Genomic DNA, 21,014 nt, shown 5'->3' with positions numbered 1-21,014 from the left:
CCACTGTTCTTGAATCCTGCCCTTCAAATAACTCACAGGATCTTCCACAGGTGCAGCAGGAGTTTAGGGCAGTTCCTGTAGACCTTATATGAAATACCGCTAGGTCCTGAAGCAGAGCTTGCTCACGCTTTGCGGGCAGCCTCTTCAACTTCCCTCAGCTGCAACTCTCCTTCCTTAGGATGCACGTCAACTGAGCCAGGTCTATACGCTTCTCCTCTCCTGCCTGCTTGTACTGGCACCTTAGAGTCTTCAGCTCCTGCCTGATATTGTGGATTCTCACTTGGTTCTTTAAGTAAGGTCCTTTGGGGCCTTTCTGTTCCTCTTCTCCAAATCTTTGACATGCGAGGCTCACAATGACTGTTGTCATGGCTTGAAGTTTCCTGTCGACATTTCTCCTCACTGTTGCCTCCAGAATTTGGTCTATATCACTGTCAGACTGGTTCCACAGTGATGCCACTTGATCCGCTACAGGGTGTCATTTACAACACTTGGAGGTTCCAGGCACTGTGGGGTGACTCCAGGCGTGGCTCCTCATGCATCTCACCAGGTTGGACACTTGTGCATTGTGTTGCCACTGTCCCTATCAAACACTTCATCCTGGATTGGTGGATCTTTAAGGCCCATACATTCTTGCAGATCTTGACACAAGCACACTGCTTGCTTGTCCTCACTTGTCCATTGCCTGGGTCTAGTGCCGTCAGGTCCGTCTGAATGGGGTGCTTTTCCTGCCCCCTTCATGGGCTCCCCTGGGGGTATGTTTCCATAACCTTCTCTGTAGCTTGGTTTCCAGTAGTCACCGTGCTTTTCATGGTCGTCAACCAGTCTTACCTGATCTTCACTGATTGAATCGGGTTCAAAGATGTGCAAATACATCTGCTGATGCTTCTGGACACATCAACTAAAACAACTTGGCTGCCACCATGTCAACCACCCCCTCTCCCAGCTCCTAGCCTCTACCTCGGTTGACCCAAGGAAAATCTCCATGTCTCCACCTAGCACCTTCATGCCAGCCCTCTTCCACTGCAATCCCCCCCAGCACCCTGGGGGTGTTGAAACTGTACACCTCTCTCTATGGAGCGCCATGCTCTCCTCCCAATTCAACCTGGAGGAGGAGCCCTTCTCATATGTGCTCTGTCATTATTATGAGCCCCATCACCTCTTAGGAGGACATTCAAATTGTGTTGTTGATCTTAAAAAAATAAAAAATAATAATAAAAAAAAACCAAGAAGATCTTATCATTTTTACCTTCCACCATCCCCCTCGTAAGATATATGTTATATATTCTATTGTAATTTACTTATTTCCTGATAATATCCTTATTTATTTCATGGTATTAGTTTGCTTTTTCGCACACACAAAACACGTGTTTCCTTCTTGTTATCAAAAAATTATGCTAATGCTAGCATTCTACTGACTTATATCAGTTTCTGTCAAAAGGTGAGTGGCAATGTGCCGTGATGTCTGACCATGGCTTTTATTTCAGCCAGTCAGGGATATGGATTGAAATGTTTGGCAATTCTTTACAACAAATTCGCCACTAATCAGTTTGCCTGAAGATTCTAGTTTTGAAAATAGTATTTGTGATGTGATGGTAAGGGGAGGGGAGGTTTATTAGCCAACTACGCCACCTTGGGAATTTCACAAGATGTTTGATACAACACACTAACACAAGTCTGAAAACCCAAAGTTGTACATAAAAAAAATATTTGTATTTATTAAGAATTAAACAGGAGACTGGAAGGAGCTGGGGATAGACTATGTTATGAAAATGGTAAACAAATAAATAGTTTATTACAATAATTATAAATAATGCAGCATCTTCTGTTCATAATTTTGGATTACTTCAGTCTCAACATAAATCTACAATTGACTAAAAACTATAACATGCTAATAAAACACTGTAGTGGGCTAAGACCCCTTGAGGTTGGTAGTGGGCGGGTACAATACTACAGTACCCACCAGGTCGGCACTCAGCTCCACTGTAGAATAGAACTCAAAATGAAAAACATAACTCCAAAAGGTAAGAGATTAAAAGATATACCAGTGGTTTATAGACAATCTTCTCTCTCTGCACCTTTGCTAACAAGGACAAGAATCACAGTAATCAGCCTAAGGAAATCATGTATGAACCATATATGAATTGGAAATTTGTGTGCATGTTCCACATAAGGGTTGGAACAGGTTTGCCGACTTTCATAGCGATTGGTGAAATTCTGTTTGCGCTTTCCTGGCTCAAATCCTACTTATCCGATAGAACGCATTGTGTCTCACTAAAAATATTATATCTGAACACTCTAAAGTTAACTTTGGCATACTCTGTGCTTTTCTCCATTTACATGCTACCTCTTGGTGAAATTATCCACAGCTATGATATTAAATTTCACTGTTACGTGGATGATACTCAAATTTACATACCCATTACACCTGACGACCATTCACAATTTCCAAACCTAGAATTATGCCTAATCGCTGTCACAAATTGGATGTCACAAAACTTCTTGCTACTAAATGCCAACAAAGGTGACATGCTTTTGTTGCAGACCTTACTTAAAATTTGGGGGATTGCTTAATTACTCAGAGAGAGTCCACCTTCGCAATATCTCGATTTTTTTTCTTCGTTCCCTGCTAAACACGGCGGATGCTGAAACCTTAATATACGCTTTTGTTTCATCAAGACTCGATTATTGTAATGTCTTACTCTCTGGCCTACCTAACTGCAGTACAAAAAAATATACAATTAATGCAAAATGCAGAATACTAACCAGAACTAGAAAATTTGACCACATTACTCCAATCCTGACCTCCCTTCACTGGCTCCCAGTTCAAGCCAGGTCTGACTTCAAGGTGTTATTCGTCATATTTATCTGACCTCATGATCCCCTCCCCCTCATGCCCTCTGATCACAGGACACTGGTTACCTTACTGTCCCTATAATCAAGAAAAAATCAGCAGGCAGTAGAGCGTTCTCCTATCGAGCTCCCTGTCTCTGGAACCAGCTACCTCTTACAGTCAGGGAAGCTAATTCTGTTGAAATCTTCAAAGCTAGACTCAAAACCTATTTATTCTCGCAATCATACAACCTACGATAGCACCGTTGGCTTGGGATCAACAAAGTATATTTTCCCGGGTGCCGGGTAGGTTAGGCTATGTAGAATAGGTAGATTATTTGTCTTACTATAGTGTGTTTTTCGCTATGCTTGTCCTATTTTGTTTTTTTCACCACTGATTTTTTTTGTTAGATCTAGCTAGGCTCATTCTCTGTAAAGTCTTCTGAGACATGCTTGTGATAAAGGGCTATATAAATAAACAAACTTGAAACTTGAACTTGAAAACATGAAGCTCTTGTCTCTGTCCTTCTACCGTATATGTGCCACTCAGACTGTGAAGCCACATTTTGCTGTGAGATGTATTACATTTACAGTGTTGATCTGTTGAAAGTTGCATCTCTAATGTCGGATAAGTATTCCACTAATGTCATCTGACTTCATGATGTGTTAATCTTTAATGAGTATTGTTATTGTTATATTCCACTGGGGTAGATTGTGAATATTTATAGTAGAGAAGTAACGCACACCAAAAAACCTTTTTGTAGAGAGGTGCTGATAATAATAAACATAGATATATACTAGGGGTCCCAGCAAACATTTAGACGTTGATTGACTGTTGTTTGAATGTCCAATCAAGACGTCCCGTTATGGTTAAAAAATAGTTCCAAAATGAAAGTTGTGCTGACGCCTGGGACGTTACCTGGCCATCAGCTTGACGTCCTTCCTGGGCGTCCCAGCAACGTCGAAATATGTTGTTACCACGAACGGGCCTATTCAGCTATTCTGCTAAGGTTTATGTACACAGTGTGCATTCAGCGGATTTATACATCCTATATGTCCAGATTAACAATTTATGGTACATGTTCTGAAATGGTCTAACCATTGACCCGGACATGTTATATGTTTTAACAACGTGTAATTTACATGATAATCCTGATATACTCATACAGAACCACTTTTGGCCAGGGACTGATGTTTGCTGGGTTATTTATATACACTCGTACTAAACAATCATGCAACAACTCTGTCATCGCCATTAATGCATAAACCTTAATTACATTGTTAACATGTCCCGCCCTGACGCCAAGATCCACTTTAAAATCAGTCCCAAAATGATCCAATTAATGTCCTAGTCAGAACTGGATGTCTATATAACATCTTAATGTATCCTCTGGACCTGGGACTACTGGAATCATAACTTTTCTTATAATAAAAAACAAAAACATTAATCCCGACTTTAATTTGGACAATATTTTATTTTTAATACAAACTTGCCAACAGCAACAACTATGAACACAGTACCAAAATATAAATAAAATAAAATAAATTCTGGTCAGTGGTGAACATGTTTTATCTAATGCTCAGTATACAGTTCACACTGTTTTCACAAACTCCTTTTATGCCCACCACCCCCAGCTCTTCCTGGAGCATGTTTGAGGTGTTCCCCAATGGCTGCATCTATGTCATGCTCTGTGGCACTGGAGCTCCACCACTTCACAGCATCTGAAGGAAGAGAAAATAAACATGTTAATACAAAAGTGAAAAAGCAAAAACACAGAAAAATGGTGGTTAATGACAAGCAGCATACTTTTGCTCTGCATGGCACATGGTTGGACACCAGAAGAGGAATAACGTACGTTAGCCAAACGTTTGGCTAGTTAGCTCAAGTCTGCATATTAGTTTTCAGAACCAATTAAAGTCAATGATAGGAAATTTTGATTGAAAACAATATGTTTAAAGTAATCTATGCATAATGAAGACAAACATCCACTGCATGTGCATAGATCTGAGAGAGTCTTTCAAAACAACTGCTAATGGAGCATTAGCCTGCAAGCTAACGTTAGCCATGAAATTAAGTTTCATGGTGGAAATGTTACACTGTGAAAGTTAACTAACGTTACAACTCTGGCATGTACATCAAAAACTTATCGGCGGACAGCTGTCATGTCGGCCAGTGCCTGCAGAATTTCTTTTGAGTCAGTTGAATCTCACAAAATCATACACGGTGTAACGGTACGTGTATTCATCCCGAACCGTCACGGTACGGACGTACCGGTTCGCAAGTTCCACCCGGAAACCTTAAGCTGTAAGCCAACAACAGTTAGCAACATGCCATGCTAAGCCTAGCTCAAGCTACTACTGAGTCAGTCACACTACGGTGAGTGCAAATGAGACACAGGAGCTAGAAGACCTGCCTGCTTCTTTCAAATCAGCTGTGTGGGAAAATGTCCGGTTTCCAGTGAACTACGACAGCAATAGAGAGCGAGTGGTGGATCAGACGAGGACAGCGCGGCTCAGGCGCAGCTGTGGCTCATCTAGAGATTCGGCGTGTCGCCTATTTTTTCCGCGTGACCTGCGCGGTTCTCAGCAAAAATAGACAGATGTTGAGATTGATGTTTGGGATCAAGTTTTCAGGAGCAATTATAAGAGCTTCTGTCTTATCTGCATATCTGCAGATAGGGCTGGAAGGCAGCGCCGCAGCAGCAACGCTGTCTGTGTGGACACCACAGGTGTGCGAGCCGTAGCAGTTCAGTGAGGTAGCCATCAGGCACAGGTAGAGGTAGGCGGTGTGGCCCGGGCGTTATGCATTTGGGGTTTTTTGTTGCTTTTTCCCCGTTGTACCGAACTCGTACCGAACCGTGATGTCCAAACCGTGGTGTGAACCGAACCGTGACTTCTGTGTACCGTTACACCCCTAATATATACACATCAAAAATGCATTGGTCAGTAACATTATAGAATAAATCTGGGCGACCACCTGGAACACTTTTATTTAGCTCCTGCTCAACCAGTACCATCTCAAACTCTCTTAACACCTATTCCTGAGGGCAATCGCCGCTGTGGTAGCTGTAATCAATGTAATTATACTTACCGTTGTAATAGTTTTAAACACCCTCATACAGGCAAAGAGATCCCTATCGAAGGTGCAATTTAATGTCATACAAAGTCGGTCATTTATCTCATCACTTGCCCTTGTGGTAAGTCATATGTAGGCAAGACAAGTAGAGCATTGAAAACTTGTATTGTCGAACATAGAAGCACCATTAGATGTAAAAAAAATATGAATTATCCAGTGGCAGCACATTTTGTTGAATATAATCCTATTTCTTCCTTAAGATATATTGGTATTGAAAAAGTCTCAAATCCTCCAAGCGCTGGTAACCTGGATATTTTACTTTCCAGGAGAGAACATAGTTGGATTCACCGCTTGAACTCTGGCACCTCTTGGATTAAATATAGATTTTCATTTGAAATGTTTCTTGTAATGCATTTTAACCTATTGGACATACAGATCAAGTTATTTTTGATGTTCTCTTTGAATTAATGTTTAAAACTTGTTTCTGTATGTTTATGAAAAATCTAATCAATATATGTAATTTAGCAATTTTTGTATTCTATAATGTTACTGATCAATGTATTTTTGATGTGTATATATCTATGTTTATTATTACATTTCCTGTCATTTTTTGTTAAAAGTAATTTGATTGGCCTGGTGCCTCCTACTTTCCTACTACCCTGAATGCTTTAGCCTGATTACATGATTACCATCAGGTGTTGCTGATCTATATAGTTTACCAGGACTTGGTTGCCTTCACACTTGATCTAGAAGAAGACTGCAAGGCCGAAATGTTATCAATTAAAGAGTATTTTCTATGGAGCTGGAGTGTGCAACACTTTTTCTTCTGTTTTCCCGGTTACCCATGGCCATACACAGACATACCGGTATATAGTTTGTGTTCCTTTGTGTTCAATTGTAATAATGTTGTTAAATAGATTGTGCTGATTTGTGTCTGTAGATAATGCATGATTGACCCAATTCATGCTTTTAAAGACCTCACTTATCTTCAACCAATAGTTAAATGGTCAATATTAGTAATTTAGTGTTCACTAAAGTAAAGTAAAATAATGTTGCAGATTCATGCCTTGTCCACACTAAGCTGGGTAAATTTGAAAATGCCGTTTTCGTGTCGTTTGCATTTCCATTTTCTAAAAGTTTCTCATCTACACTAATATGCAAAAAATATAGAAAAACTGTGAAATCTACCTTATTGAGTGTGTGCAAGCCTCTGACCAAACCATTGATTCTGCAGTTTCACTAATAATTGTCCAATTATTATTTGAGATGCAAAGTTGATAGTTAATTTTATAAGACTGGTATGAGACTAATTTTTTAGATATTGTAGGAATAATTAGTGTTGAAAGTCTTCCATGTCTGTGATCACCCCTGTTGAGCTCTGGGAGGAGCAACAAGCACACACCTGCTGTCTGAGGTCAGCCAGACACAGGTGTGCTCAATCTGCCTTTGAGCCTGAGCTCTCTCATAACTAGGAGGAGAAACCATTGTTCCGTTTGTTCTGCCACCACCCAGACTGGCCTTCCCTTTGTGCTCACCAAGTGCGTCTAAAGTGAGTGATATATGAAGTTGATTGCTTAACCTTTAGCTTATTGGGTTATTGTTTCATTCCTTATCAGTTTGATTATATAATGTGTTTGTATATTTCCATTTATGGCTAATTCCAGTGTTCAGCTGATGTATTGTTTGTTTGGAAATCAGTCTAATTCCATTCAATTCCAACTGAGAATTTGAGTTTATGCATTTGTGTTGAGAAAATATGTGACTGTTTCTAAATGCCATATGGATTTCTCTGTTTGTGTGCTCTATACAGAACCCACTTAATGACGTTAAAGGGAATGTCCAAGCCACAATAAATCTCCTTTTTTGTGGAACCTGCTGTCTCCTCTCCCTAATTCCAGTGCCTCATATCCAACACTGAATGTTCCTAGGCTCCAGCCCTCGCCAATTAGGTCACACCTAAAACAATTAGCCTAACAGTTGTGAACAATTTCTGAACAATTATCATTCTTAATCAGTACCACTGTAGGCAAAGACCACATATTCCTTACATCATTACTGATGTGGGAGAATATCCCCTAAATACTATAGCATTATTATATTGTGTGGCCTGTTCTGGTGCTTGTTGGGTAGACTTGTTTGTCAAGCTGTGGGAGATGGAGCAGCTTCTGTTGTTGACGTTAAGAGCTGAGATAGGGTTTATGGACATTTAGTACATGTAGAAAATAAAGTTATGTGCTTCACATTTCCAAAAGTATTTATAGAGTATAAAAACACATTTGACTCAAGTTTTACAAGTGTCATCAACAGCAGAGATACCACAGTAGTTGACAGCAGAGGTTTCCTTGATCATGTTTATGTTGGTATAGCCGAAGTTATTTTGTGCAAATCAGGAACAATTGCTAAACAAGGCTACTTGTGTGAACAGCTGAAATAAAACAGCAGTGTAAAGAACAGGTATTGTAGCTAATTTTATGTGAAAATTTGTCTAAATTAGGAACAATGTTAAAACAAGGTCACTGTTATGAACAGCACAGAGACCACAGTACAGCTCAAAATGGGTCTGCTAGATACTGTTTAGTCAAAATATGTTTCTGGCAATTAGGAACAATTTCACACTTTTACACACTTGTACTATTACAGTGAACATTGAACTGACCTTATTTAAAGATGAATACAGGTAATCAGAAATGCTAATTAAATTATATCAAAGGAAATAAATAGCAAGATGTATGCTGCCTTGCCTTTACAATCCAATATTGGTGTTCTCTTTTAAAACCAAAATGTGTTTGAAGTGTCATGAAACTGACAAAAAAAGGAAACTAAAGACAGCAATGTGAGATTCATGCTTCTTTTCTATATTTGACTAACAAAACTACTCTGAATGCATTATAAAATCACCATTGGCATAACTGACTTGAGGCTTTAAAAGTGCTAGAGAAAAGCCTCGGGAGAGTCCCAAACACTATGCTTTAGTTGACTGCTGTTATCAATTAGTGAGTGTGTAATTCTAATATGTATTTTGTTATGGTTGTGGTATCGCTGCCAGACATCATGTTTTCAGGAATAATGGTTGCAAGCAGAGAAAACTTGCGGGTTTCCTTTCCTGGACCTTCAATAGTGATGTCAGCTGTACGTTTTTGTTTTTTTGTTGTTTTGTACAGTTGTTTGCATGTGTTGCAAGAGGTAAATTGATGTGATTTTGGGGGTGCACATGTCCATGAAACCTGTGTGCCAGTCACCTCACCAGTAACCAGAGAGGAGTCTTCAGCAATAGTGTCTGCCACCTTGCTGCATTTTGGTTTGTTGATGCTTTTCCATGTTGTGTCAGTTGTTGTTGAGAGACGTGGTTGTGAATTGTACATTGTTGTTGACACATTGTGGATTGTGTACCACTGGTCAATTGTCAGGGTCTCCTCACCTCACATGGAAAGACGGAGGCAGCCAGTGGCGTCCACAACAGCATATTTAGTAGTTGTCATCATCTGGCCACTATTTCTCGCCTCTCCTTGACCATCACAGTGATTATCTGAAAAAAAAAAAAAGCACCGCAAAACATCTGAGCAATGTTAATTTGACTGTAATGAGATTAGGAGGAGATTTGTGTACTCAGTGTTTGTTATAGGTATATGTTCCATTTCAGAATGTGGAGAAGAAAAAACAAATAGGCCTACCAAAAAAAACACGAAGAATAGGCAAGCCAAGTTTAGCTGGAATGCGAATGCAGTGTACACAAATGTCTGTTTTAACAATGGGGAGTCAGTCATTCAGAATGCGTGTACCTTTGTATCAATCGTTATACTCATTTAATGCGAGCATTAGCATTAGAGATCGATTTGGATCCATTTCTTTACACTGAGCAACTTTTGATTTGGTGTATCTGTATAGGAAACACTGCATCTCACTGTCAAAAACACCTGTCAGTACCCGATCCGTACCGGCTGCCCAATCCGTTTACTAGACTAAGTTAGCAAGAGCTAGATTAGCTTTGTTAGGAGTATAGAGCATACAGAATGTGCAAATGGTATATTGGGGCACTTAACCAGTGTCCAGCCTGTAGTGAGGGTGAGTGTGTGTGTGGGGCACTTAATCAGCGTCCAGCCATAAGGGAGTGTGAGGGTTTGTACATACAGAGTTGACTTTCAGGCCCTGCTGATCCCAACACGCTGTGAGGAAAACCTCCATGTTCTCAAACACAAACACGAAGGGGTCCTTAGCTTCAAGGTCCTCTCCCTCCAGTGCCTTCTGCTGGTCCTCTTGATCCATTCGCAGGAAGGTTGGCTCTTTTACCTCTCCTGTGAACACCCCCGGGTTGCTGCGGACCCAGCGGTCCTTTATGATGCTGGGCTCCTCCTTCGACAAAGAAGAAAACCTGAGGTTGGGATTACCCTATAACATCAGCTGTTGGTATGCCATTACCATACGTGAGTAACAACAACAGACAGACAAGCTAGTCAATACATGCAGCGACAAAATGCTGGATGGAAAACTGAAGATGGCTGTCAGGTGAGTGTTGGCCATACCTTCAGTGGGTTACTGCAGGTATGTCTGCAGGGCAGCCTAAGAAGAGGCTCTGGTGTTCCAGCCATCAGTGCCTTTGCCTCCTCTGTCCAAAAGGCAAAGCGCTGTCTATGCCTTTTGAATAATCAAAGTATTTTCCTGTAACCAATGTTTTCCTGTTTAAAAGTTATCCTACCCTTCAATGGAGAACCTCTCCATGAGCTGAACACACCACCACTTGCTAATGGATGGCATGTCACTCTGTAATACACATGTAATGTTGGTGAATTGCTATGCAATTTTTCTGTTCTGTTTCACAATGTAATATTGTGTACACAACATAAGATGAAGACATTTTAATTTACAAAGTGATAGTAGTAGCCAGGTGATTGAACAGAATAAAACAAGAGTAAAGAATAAGTTGAAATGTTTTATATAAGTGATTTTAACATTTGAAATGAAAAACTTTACTGTTTGTAATTAGTAAGTGTTATTGACAAGTCAAGTGTGGGTTGTAAAATGTAAACATGCAAAATGTGAAAATACTAGTACTAGTAGAAGAGCTATATTTTTATCCCATGTTTACAAATGAAAAATCTAAACAAAGCCTTTCAAGTTTCAGAATACATTAATAAGTAGAGTTGTCATGCTGGTACCATTTTTACACTGGTGTTGCTTCCCTGCTCAACACTGGTCATACTGGTTATACTGCCTTTCGCCACTAGAGGACGGTCTAAGCTCTATCAAAGTCATCCTTTGTAGTCAAAAAAAACTTGAAATTCTGTTGTCATTGTATACCATTAGATTGTAGTGGACAAACTGTCACTGTAGGTAAGGACAAATAATTTATCCTATTGGTTCTAATCTGTCATATTAGTGATCAGTATGTTGTTAGTATGTCCAATTATCATTTAGTAACCTAACTTCAACATGGAAGCTCTGAATATGTGGTTTTATAACTGGATTCCAAAATAAGGGTTTTCCTGGTGTGGGGCTAATAACAATGGCGTTGACTCCAAGCATGTGTAGGTGTCAGATAGTGTTTGTGTAGAGCACTATCAGTTTCAGAATGAAAAAATGTGTCACACGCATGCTTTCATCTTAAGGTGAAAGTAACTTTTCGGTTATGTTTGGATTACTCAAAGGGCCTTTAAAGATGTGTTCATAGTTTACCCGTCTTCTTTCTCGAGGTTGATCAATCACTGATGCCAGTGCAGGGATCTTGTTGTTTTCTTCATGTTTCGGCAGACGGGTGAAGGCAGCATTGGCACGACTTCTAATCCGGTTCCGTAGCTGATGATGATGTCCTCTTTTTCAGGTGTTTGTATAGATGGCTTGAGAGTAGGCTGAGTGATTTTCACTGGACTCCTTAAAAGTGAAAAGAGAGTTAAATCATGAGATGAAGTGTATCTTTATTTTTCCTATGGCACAGCTGTCAGATGGCCTCTAGAGGGCGTCTTTGACTGTGAGGTGCAGTGTTTCCCATAGAGAGCCACAACATCAAAAGTTTGGTGAGTGTATTGAAATTGATCTGGTGTCTCCTGGTGTGAACACAAAAGTGAACCTTAACATTCCACAATTTGCTCCAAACTCTGCTGTGTTAATAACATGTCAACAGTGATAACACGTATTTTGCTGCTCTACAGACTTTAATGGTATATAATGTTATGACCTTGAGGTATTTAAGTGGTGTTAGTGGAGTTTGTTAATTTAACTGATTACCGTGTGGCAAAGCTTCAGTGCATGAAGGCGTGCTGTGGGTCTATACAGGATCTGTGATTGTTAAATGTACATGCACACAAACTTCATTTTGATATGGCTGTATAGAATGGATCTGAATATATTCCACATTTTTAGGAAAGACTGCTGATTGTCCGTTTAACAATAAATAATTGTCATTGGTAATAACTTACTTGTGTTCTTCCATTGTTTTGTAGTTGTTATGTTCCTTTTTGTTGAAACAGACAACTGTTCTGTACTGTTCTTGTTCCTGCAGAGTTGCTCTAAAATGCTCTTTTGTTGGGGGACGCCATCTATTGCATATAAGGAAGCAAATACTTAAGTTAGCTTTACATGCATGGGAAACATCACAACAAATTGAAAAAGCTAAAACACAATACAGGGACGTCAACAAAAAAATGAGTGACAGAGGGACAGAGGAAGACAAACTTCAACCTCAAAATGCAAAAGCAGAGAAAATCTTGTGTGATTGCTTGCTGATGGGAGCCTGTAACAGCCCTGGTACAAGATACTCATACAGTAGGGGAGACTGGGGATGGTTGTAACATTTTTTTTTAACATTATATTTATTGATTTTGGCATACAGTCATGAAAACATTGACATTTATGAACTACCTGTGTGTGTCTGTGTATGTGTGTGTGTGTGCCAAGTATGTCACCGTCAGAGTCACAGTGGTGACAGATGTATGTCACTCCTGGAGTGCAGGCTTCGTGGGCCCAGATCGCCCAACCTGTTTAGTGCCACGTTTTGCAATCACTCTGTCTGGGGTTTGCACAGTTGTTATGCCAGTCTCATCGACATTCCAAATGTCGTTTGCAGTTAAATTGTGCCTCCTTATCGCTTCGTCAACTTTTCTGAAAAACATTGCCACGTTGTTTTTATTAAAACTGGTGGCCCGTGCCAGGCTTGTGGCCTCGGCACTCCTAATGGACAGAGTTGGGTTTCTTTTCCCATGGGAAGATTTGTCCCATGACCTTGGATGTTTGCACCCATATTTCACTGCAAGCTAATATGCAAGTTCTCTCACCTGTAATTTCAATCACATAAAAAATGTTCAATATTTTCCCATTATAAAATTTTCATTTTATATTTTACATTGCCACCAATATAAATTGCTAACTTTCCCCTGACTTATCCTTTACCAGTTCCTATCTGCTTACCTCAGGTGGAGACAGTCCATAGTATGCATCAGCAGCCCTCAGCAGATATTCTGTCAATTCCTCCTCTTGTTCATCAGTGAAGACCTTGTTTCCACTATGGTAGCCTACACGTGGAAGTCCCCTTGAAGTCTCCCTTCTCTTCTAACTTCTTTCTCTCTATACAGAATCTGTACAGTGTGACGTGGCATATGCCATACAATTTTGCCACAGATCTGATGGACTTTCCCTGCTCTTTTACATAATTTGATGCTCTCTTCAAAATGTTGAGAGGCACCCCCCTGTCAGTCTTTCTCTTCCAAGACCTGAAATTCAAAGAAAACATATAAATACAAATAAAATTTTGCGTGGGGTAGGTTGTAACATTTTCTCACATGTTGGTACAACTAACCCAGACTCTTGTAGCCATGAACTAGCTTACCTTACAGCTAACAGCTAAAACATTAGCACTAACAACTTGCATGAAAGATATCTACTTTTTTCCTTATAAACTTGGCTGTGTCAGTCACAGGGTGCTACTTCCTCACATGAGGAATAAGGACTAAACTGAGCATGTGCAGAGTGAATCAGGTGATTCGTAGCTTGTTCCTGATTGGAGAAATTGAAAGTGTTACAACTATCCCCTCTTAAAACCATCCCCGGTCTCCCCTACTTTCTGTTTTTTCTGGGTCTTGGACATACATCTATTCACCTTGTTCCTCCTTTGGTTGTCCTTCATGGAGCCAGCTGGATGCTCCTATTTCTAAAACCTAATTCTCTCTCAGAATTCAAGGAAATGCACCTGCAGTGTTTAATTTGTTATTTTGCTAGTATCGACAGGTCAGAGGAGGTTGAAGTATTGTCAATCATTTTTGTAAGAGAGTGCTTTAATCAAAGTTAAAAGCCCATTTAAAAGTCAAAGCTAGCTCTCATACTTCTAGTCCACTAATAAGACTTTGTACACCTGTGTGGCAGGAACGTCCCAAGCCTGCCACTAGGGAATATGTATTGATGTTTGATCAATATGTAGGTCAAACATGATTCAAAGTAGAAGACTATATACAAAATATCTAGAAACATACAAATATGGTATCAAAATAAAAAGGCACATTTGAACAGAATATAAATCAATATAAAATGTTAAATAGACCCAAATACGCCATTTTCCACCATGCAAGCTTCTTTTTTGACACAGTACTTCCATAATAGCAACAACAGCATCAACAGCAGCAAAACCAAACCCCTGATGAAGCCATATATGCCAATAGACATATATATTTTTTTGTCTTAAGCCTCTCCAATTAAAGGATTTTTAACATTCAAACCCACATGAGTGCCTGGACTTGGATTTTTTCTGCCAGGAGAACACATTGTGGTCATAACATTTATTTTCTTTGTTTCCAGTGCAGTTCTTGGCCCCCAAGAGCAGCTGTGGTTGTTAGGGAATCCCTAGACAGCCCTAGCGCTTTCCTCTTCGATGATTTATTGAGTGAAATAATATTACAGTAGATGGACACAATACATTATGTATTTGTCAATGGGAACATGAGCCAGCAGGCTTGGCCAGCAGGGGCGCTGTTGTCACCATCACTTCGTTGTGTTTGCTGTTACCACGGCAACTGGAAAGCAACTCCGGTAACATTTTGACCAGCTCAGTGGTGTCCATGTGAGGCTCAAGGGCTGTTGCAATGCAAAAATAATAATAATTGTAATAATAATTATAGAGCTGGAGACCCAAAAGTGATATTTTTCATTTGAAAATGTTGGCTAGTCAAAGAACAAAGCCTCAATGTCGGGAATTCAATGGACCAACGCCTCATGCTGCCGCTGTGGTGAGTGACTAAATGTTCTGACTGCTTCCAGTGTCATGAAGTTGTGGCAAACTTATATTTGTAAGTAGATAACGTTAATTAACGTTAAATGTTAATTACGTTTTAAGCCCAGCATAATTAAAACGCCACAATTTCCACAATTTTGTTGTCCAAATAAAGAGTCGTAGCTTGCTGAAGCTAACTTAGAGCTTAAATTCTAGTAACGTTAGCTGTCTTGTTTTAGCTAATGTTCGCTCATCCTACACTGTAAAAACTCATAGTGCCATTTAGTGAAATCAACTCATCTTTAGCCATTAACACAATGTATATAGATGTGTTTGTCAATTTCAACTTAAAAGCGCTAGTTATGAGCTTCATGACTTAAAATTACGAGTTGAACAGTGTTGAGTTTAGTGAATGCTTTATAAGGTGGTCTACCTTATAAAGCATAGTGAATGCTTATAAAGCATTTACTAAACTCAACACTGTTAGTTTATTAGCAGACCTCCCAGTATGCATCACATTCGGTTTAACTCTCCAGAAACTCTTCCTTCTTCTGGTTTGAATGAAGTTACAGGATAGAGACTTGTTATGTATGTATGTTTGGTGAATCATAGGTCAATTAAAAAAAACCCAAAAAAAACCAAACATAAAATTTACTATCTATCTTATCTATGTATCTGGGAATTCACATTCAAGTAAGTCTCTCTGATGCACATGGCAAGTACAATCCACTACAAGTAAGTGTATTGCAGCTGCATACTATATGCTGAGCCTTGTGAAAAAATAAATAACACTGGATTTCAGTTAATCAATTAATGCATTCAACTTGGAAACACAAATCAGCATGACTAGACATTTGTTGATTGAACTTATTGTCTTAAGTTCACTCAGTTAGCTTTTCTACATTACACCAACTAATGATCTTTGACCTAACTATTCAGTACTACTTCAGTCAACTCACAATTTTAAGGCAGCAAGGAAACTTGTTTTTAAGTTGAACTGCCTTAATATTTTTTGCAGTGTATCCTAGCTGTCAAAAACACTAAATAAAAGTCCAAACATCACTGAAATGTAATTATTTGTGTACTTGCTACTTCTCTATCAAAGAGAGCGAAGTTCCCCTCATCCAGGCCTCCAGACTACCTCATTCTGGACAGGAGGAGACAGGAGGACGCCAGAGACAAGGTGCTGGAGTTCACCAAGTACCAGCAGACCTGCGACTTGAGAACCACGTGGCAGAAGAGGACCGACCGCCGCATCGTCGTAGGGACTATAGAGAGACAAGTCAAAGATGCTATGAACCAATATGAGATGAGCATCGATGAGCGGAGGGACAGGTGTGTCTCTGAACAGTCGCATTCATTTCATTTGCCATTCTAAAGTTTCTTATAATTTACCTGTCAACTGTTCGCCTGTTTCCTCAAGGCTGCGCGGTATGCTGGAGGCCGAGGAGCAGCAACTCATTAGAGAGATAGAGGACAAGAAGGAGACCGTGCTGGAAAGGCAAGCGAAGATGCGAGAACGAGCCAAGACGCTGAAGGAAAGGCGGGAGAGTGAAAGACAGCAGCTGGTCGCGGACAAGCTGGAGCAACTATTCAGGTAGAAGCCTACTTTTGAATTGGAATTGTTCAGCAAGAGGTTTTTTTTGCGTTTGTTGAGTGACATACGACCTTTCCAGAGAGCGGAGCGAGGAGCTGCGGGCCATCCAGACCAAGCGCAGGGAGGCGGAGGTGTGCGCGGAGCGCGCCACGCAGCTGCGGAGCCGGCAGGAGCAGCGGCAGCGGCGGGAGGAGGAGGAGAGGCTGTTCGCTGAGCTGTGGGACGCTGACCGGCAAGCGAAAGAGGAGCGAGAGAGCCAGGACCTGCAGAGGCAGCAGCGGAGCAACACGGAGCAGCTGGGCTACCTGAGGGCTCAGACGGAGGCCGCCGAGCAGCAGAGACGACAGGCCAAGCAGCTCAAAGAGGAGGAGGCCCAGCTTCTGGTGGGCAGTGTTTGACATTATGATGAACGCATACTTAGGAATAGTAATAATACATACAAACAAAAGGACAATCCAGGCCACTCCAAATATAAAAATATAACCACGAGGAAGGAAATATTTAAAAAGCCACTGTAGGCCTTCTTCAGGGCTTTAAACACAGACAACACGGGTGTGGCCTCACCTATATAATAGCAACAGCCAATGGGAGGCAGTCACATGACCCGGATAATAATAACATGACAGGTGAAACAAATTGAAAATAATGAAAAAAAATATATAAATAAAACGAAATAACACGAGATGAGATTACACAGAAATATCACATAAATAGGAAATAGGTACCCATATATAGGTTTTTCATAGGCTGTGAGAAAAATGACAGAAAACATGTGAAGTCTATATCCTCACTGAGACCAGGATACTGTAACGCATCCAGTCGATGGATCCAAAAAGCTTCCCTTTGGTTAAGTTTCCGTATTCTGTCACCACGTTGTCTGTGTTTAAAGCCCTGAAGAAGACCTACAGTGGTCGAAACATGTTGGCTTTTTTAATGATTTAGCCACTACAATAAAGGCTTTTTAAATATTTTCCTTCCTCGCGGTTATATTTTTATATTTGGAGTGCCTGGATTGTCCTTTTGTTTGTAGCACTCTTTTTTTCCCCGTTTTCCACATTTTTGATCCTAGTTTGACAATATAGAGCAACCAGTCGTTTCCTTTTTTTTTTCCTAATAATAATCCATACTTTTATATATATCTTACCTCCCTCTTCTTTTGTGCTTCGCCCAGCGGGAGCAGAGGGAGATGCTGCGGCTGAAGGAGCAGCGCGAGCAGCAGCAGAAGCTCCGGGGCCAGGAGACCCGGCGCAGGCAGCTGGATCACTGTCTGCGGCTGAAGATGAAGCGGCTGGCCCGGGAGCAGCAGGACGAGCTGGAGCTGGACATGAGCATCCTGCGGCAACTGCTGACCGAGGAGAAGGACGAGAAACAGGATGCCGCCCAGAGGAAGGTGGGGGAAATCAGACTAGGGGACCGCCAGGGGTCCTTGAGGGGGCTTCCAGGGGGTCCGCAGCAAATTGATGAATTAGTAAACTTCAGCGTTATTTCATTTACAAGAAGTGAACACAATTAGAGAATGTAGAAGAATGACTGTTTTATAGTTTCTCTGTTATCTCTCTACCTACAATACAGATAGTCATGGAATTCTGGACAAAATCACATCTAACTCAGATATTTTCAGATTTTGTTCCGAGAGAAAAACTCCAATCAAATGGGGGTCTGTGGCTCTAATGTGGACTAAATTAGGGGTCCTTGATATGAAAAAGGTTGAGAATCACTGGACTAGACTAAGACTAGACTAGACTTTAGTTGCCATACAACCAGCAAAAGTGGGTTGACTTATAACCGGTGACTGCTGGCCAGTAGATGGCCCCAGAGTGCCAACGTTTTGAAATGTATTGAAGATTATGGGCATAGTTTGTAAATGAATGAATGAATCAGTCTCCATTTCAGTCAGTGAAGCCTCTCTTATAGGCAGCTTATATCATGGTTTTGTGAGAATAAAGTTGCTCATGTTCACAGATACTGAAGTGAGAATATTTGAAAAGTTCAGTCAACTGAGCAGCTACTGTGTGTGTGTGTGTGTGTGTGTGTGTGTGTGTTTTTCAGATCTTGCTGCGCGACGAGCAGCAAAAGTACCGGCAGTACTTGGCCGACGAGCTGGAGAGGCAGAAGAGACAGGAGGAAGAGACGGAGCAGCTGATAGAGGCCGAGCTGAAAGAGACCTGGGCAAAAAGGGAGGAGAAGAGCCAGATGCAGCGGGAGGCCAGGAACCGTCTGATGAAGGACGTGATGGAGACTCGCCACCTGCAGATCCAGCAGAAACGTAAGAAGAAGAAGAAGAACGTGGCAGATGGTTTTAGTTGTGTTTGTATAGCATCGCACTCCATCCTGGACTTTTAGCATTTACATGGGTTGACTGTGTGGGTGTGTGTGTGTTGCAGTGGATCTGAACATGCAAAAACAAGTTCAGCTGGCCAAGGAGAGAGACGAGTTGAACAAAACCATCGAGGGGATAAAAGTATTGGATGAGGAGCAGAAAAGACGGTATGTGACAAAAATCTTAGAAGTGCAAGACGCTCTCCCTTGTCTCTACGAACCAGTCGTACCCTTGAAACAACCTTACATTTTCATTCATTTACATGAATTCACCCCTTAATCCATGCAAAATCCCCTTAAAATTCATTAAGGGAGTTATTAATGGAGGAGGCCCCATCAAAACCTCCTTAAACACCCCCTTAATCTTGACTCCTTACTTTCTGATTTAATGAAAAATTCAGGAACTTTTCCATTAATTTCCACTTAATAACCCTGTAAACCTGCACAAAAGGCATGAAAAAATCCCTTAATTACTAGTGTCTCTGTGAATAAACCCATGAATAAATCCCTTATAAACCCATGCTTCTAACCTAACTTTATTAAAGCTATGTTATTTTTGAATGTAATCTTTACGTAATAGAGAAACGAAGGACGTTCCAGGTATTTGTTGTGGTCCGTCCTTGCAGGCACAAACAGACGTGCCAAGCGTACCAAGCGGACCTGCAGGCCCAGATGATGCACCAGCAGCAGCTGCGGTCGGAGGAGAAGGCCCAGGCGGAGAGGGAGCACCGGCGGGGCCTGGCCGCGCAGGAGGAGTACGAGAAGAAGAAGCAGGAGATCCTCTCCAGACCCGGGTCCCACACCACGGCCGTTCACCCCTTCAGGAGAACGGAGGGCTCCGGGTCCAGCGCCAGACGCCAGCTCAGCCTCACCGAATCAGGCTGAGTGACTTTATGTCTGGCCCAGGAGATTAATCACATAATTACATCACACATGGAATAGACACACACACTTAGTTGCAAAAAAAACACACATATCTTGCCACTATTGTTCTTATTCTAAGACATTCTGAATAGAAATAAAATATGTTTACGCAAATCTACGACTTTCAGAACTAATTTTATATCTGTGCCTGGACTGTTTTCCTTGTTGACCAATGCCAGATCAGGTTTTTCTGTTAAACAGAGCTTTATATCAATTTAATCATATGTTCATAAATTGACATATAAATACAGCTGTTGGCAAAGACAGGTATAACTTGGGTAATACAGAATTTACCGAGGGTGGAGGTGGGATCCACATTGCACAAAGTCTGCTTGTTTGTTTATTGAGTAAGAAGCACCATTAGGTCATCATTATCCCTTTTTTCCCTGCAAAACTATGCTTGGAATTCAACATGCAACAAATGAAAGTGTCTGTATTTGGAGCTGGATTGACATCATTTTGTGTCATCTGACTTTTTAATATGGTTTTTGCCACTGTCTGTTGTGATTCTGTATCTGGGATTCGCTACATGCTTTTCCTTTCAGATAAACAGATGACAGTCGGTGTGATGAAACGCTCTGTACATAACAGCGTGATCTGGGAACACCCAGAGGCTTAGTCATGCTAACACCTTAGTTGTGTCTCCAAAGCAATTCACTAACACCTGCCCCAACATCAATGACACACTGATTTACTTACCATGACTTACCATGACTTACCATGGAAAATGTTGCACAAGCGCTAAATAACTGTATCCAACACAGTAACCAACCAATACTGTTTTATCTTTCTTGACTGAACCATTGTGATTATTTTCTTTACCTCTTTTCTCTGTAAAAGGTGAATTAAAATCATTTGGAACACGTGTTAGAAAGTGTCACGTGTCATGGTAGTGGCAAAATGGCAATGCCTATAATGGGTGGACCAGTTGGCCTTTATAGTCCATGGCGTCTTGTCAGATTCATTAAGCTGGCAAACTCAGTCAACACCCCATACCAGCAGAAGGAGTGGTTTGGGAGTGGAGGCATTAACTGATGTAGGAGTAATGCTTTTGCTCAGACAAGTCTTGAGATATTCAA

At 40.9% G+C, this 21,014-nt stretch overlaps 1 protein-coding gene across 1 annotated transcript; it reads left to right on the top strand.

Moving 5' to 3' along the window:
- Nucleotides 1-15,039: 15,039 nt before the first annotated feature.
- Nucleotides 15,040-19,896, top strand: cfap53 (cilia and flagella associated protein 53). Its single transcript, XM_071533938.1, has 8 exons — nt 15,040-15,111; nt 16,201-16,430; nt 16,519-16,692; nt 16,772-17,075; nt 17,864-18,082; nt 18,742-18,958; nt 19,077-19,179; nt 19,638-19,896. The coding sequence occupies exons 1-8, from the start codon at nt 15,040-15,042 to the stop codon at nt 19,894-19,896; spliced, it is 1,578 nt and encodes a 525-aa protein (XP_071390039.1).
- Nucleotides 19,897-21,014: the final 1,118 nt, after the last annotated feature.

Source organism: Centroberyx affinis, unplaced genomic scaffold, assembly GCF_046629955.1.
Source record: "Centroberyx affinis isolate AG114_WGS23_722 - 3 ecotype Tasmania unplaced genomic scaffold, CSIRO-AGI_Caff_v1 ptg002468l_1, whole genome shotgun sequence".
In the NCBI taxonomy this organism is placed as follows: domain Eukaryota; kingdom Metazoa; phylum Chordata; class Actinopteri; order Beryciformes; family Berycidae; genus Centroberyx; species Centroberyx affinis.
The sequence above is the reverse complement of the archived record's forward strand: the minus strand, read 5'-3'. Positions and strand labels throughout refer to the sequence as shown.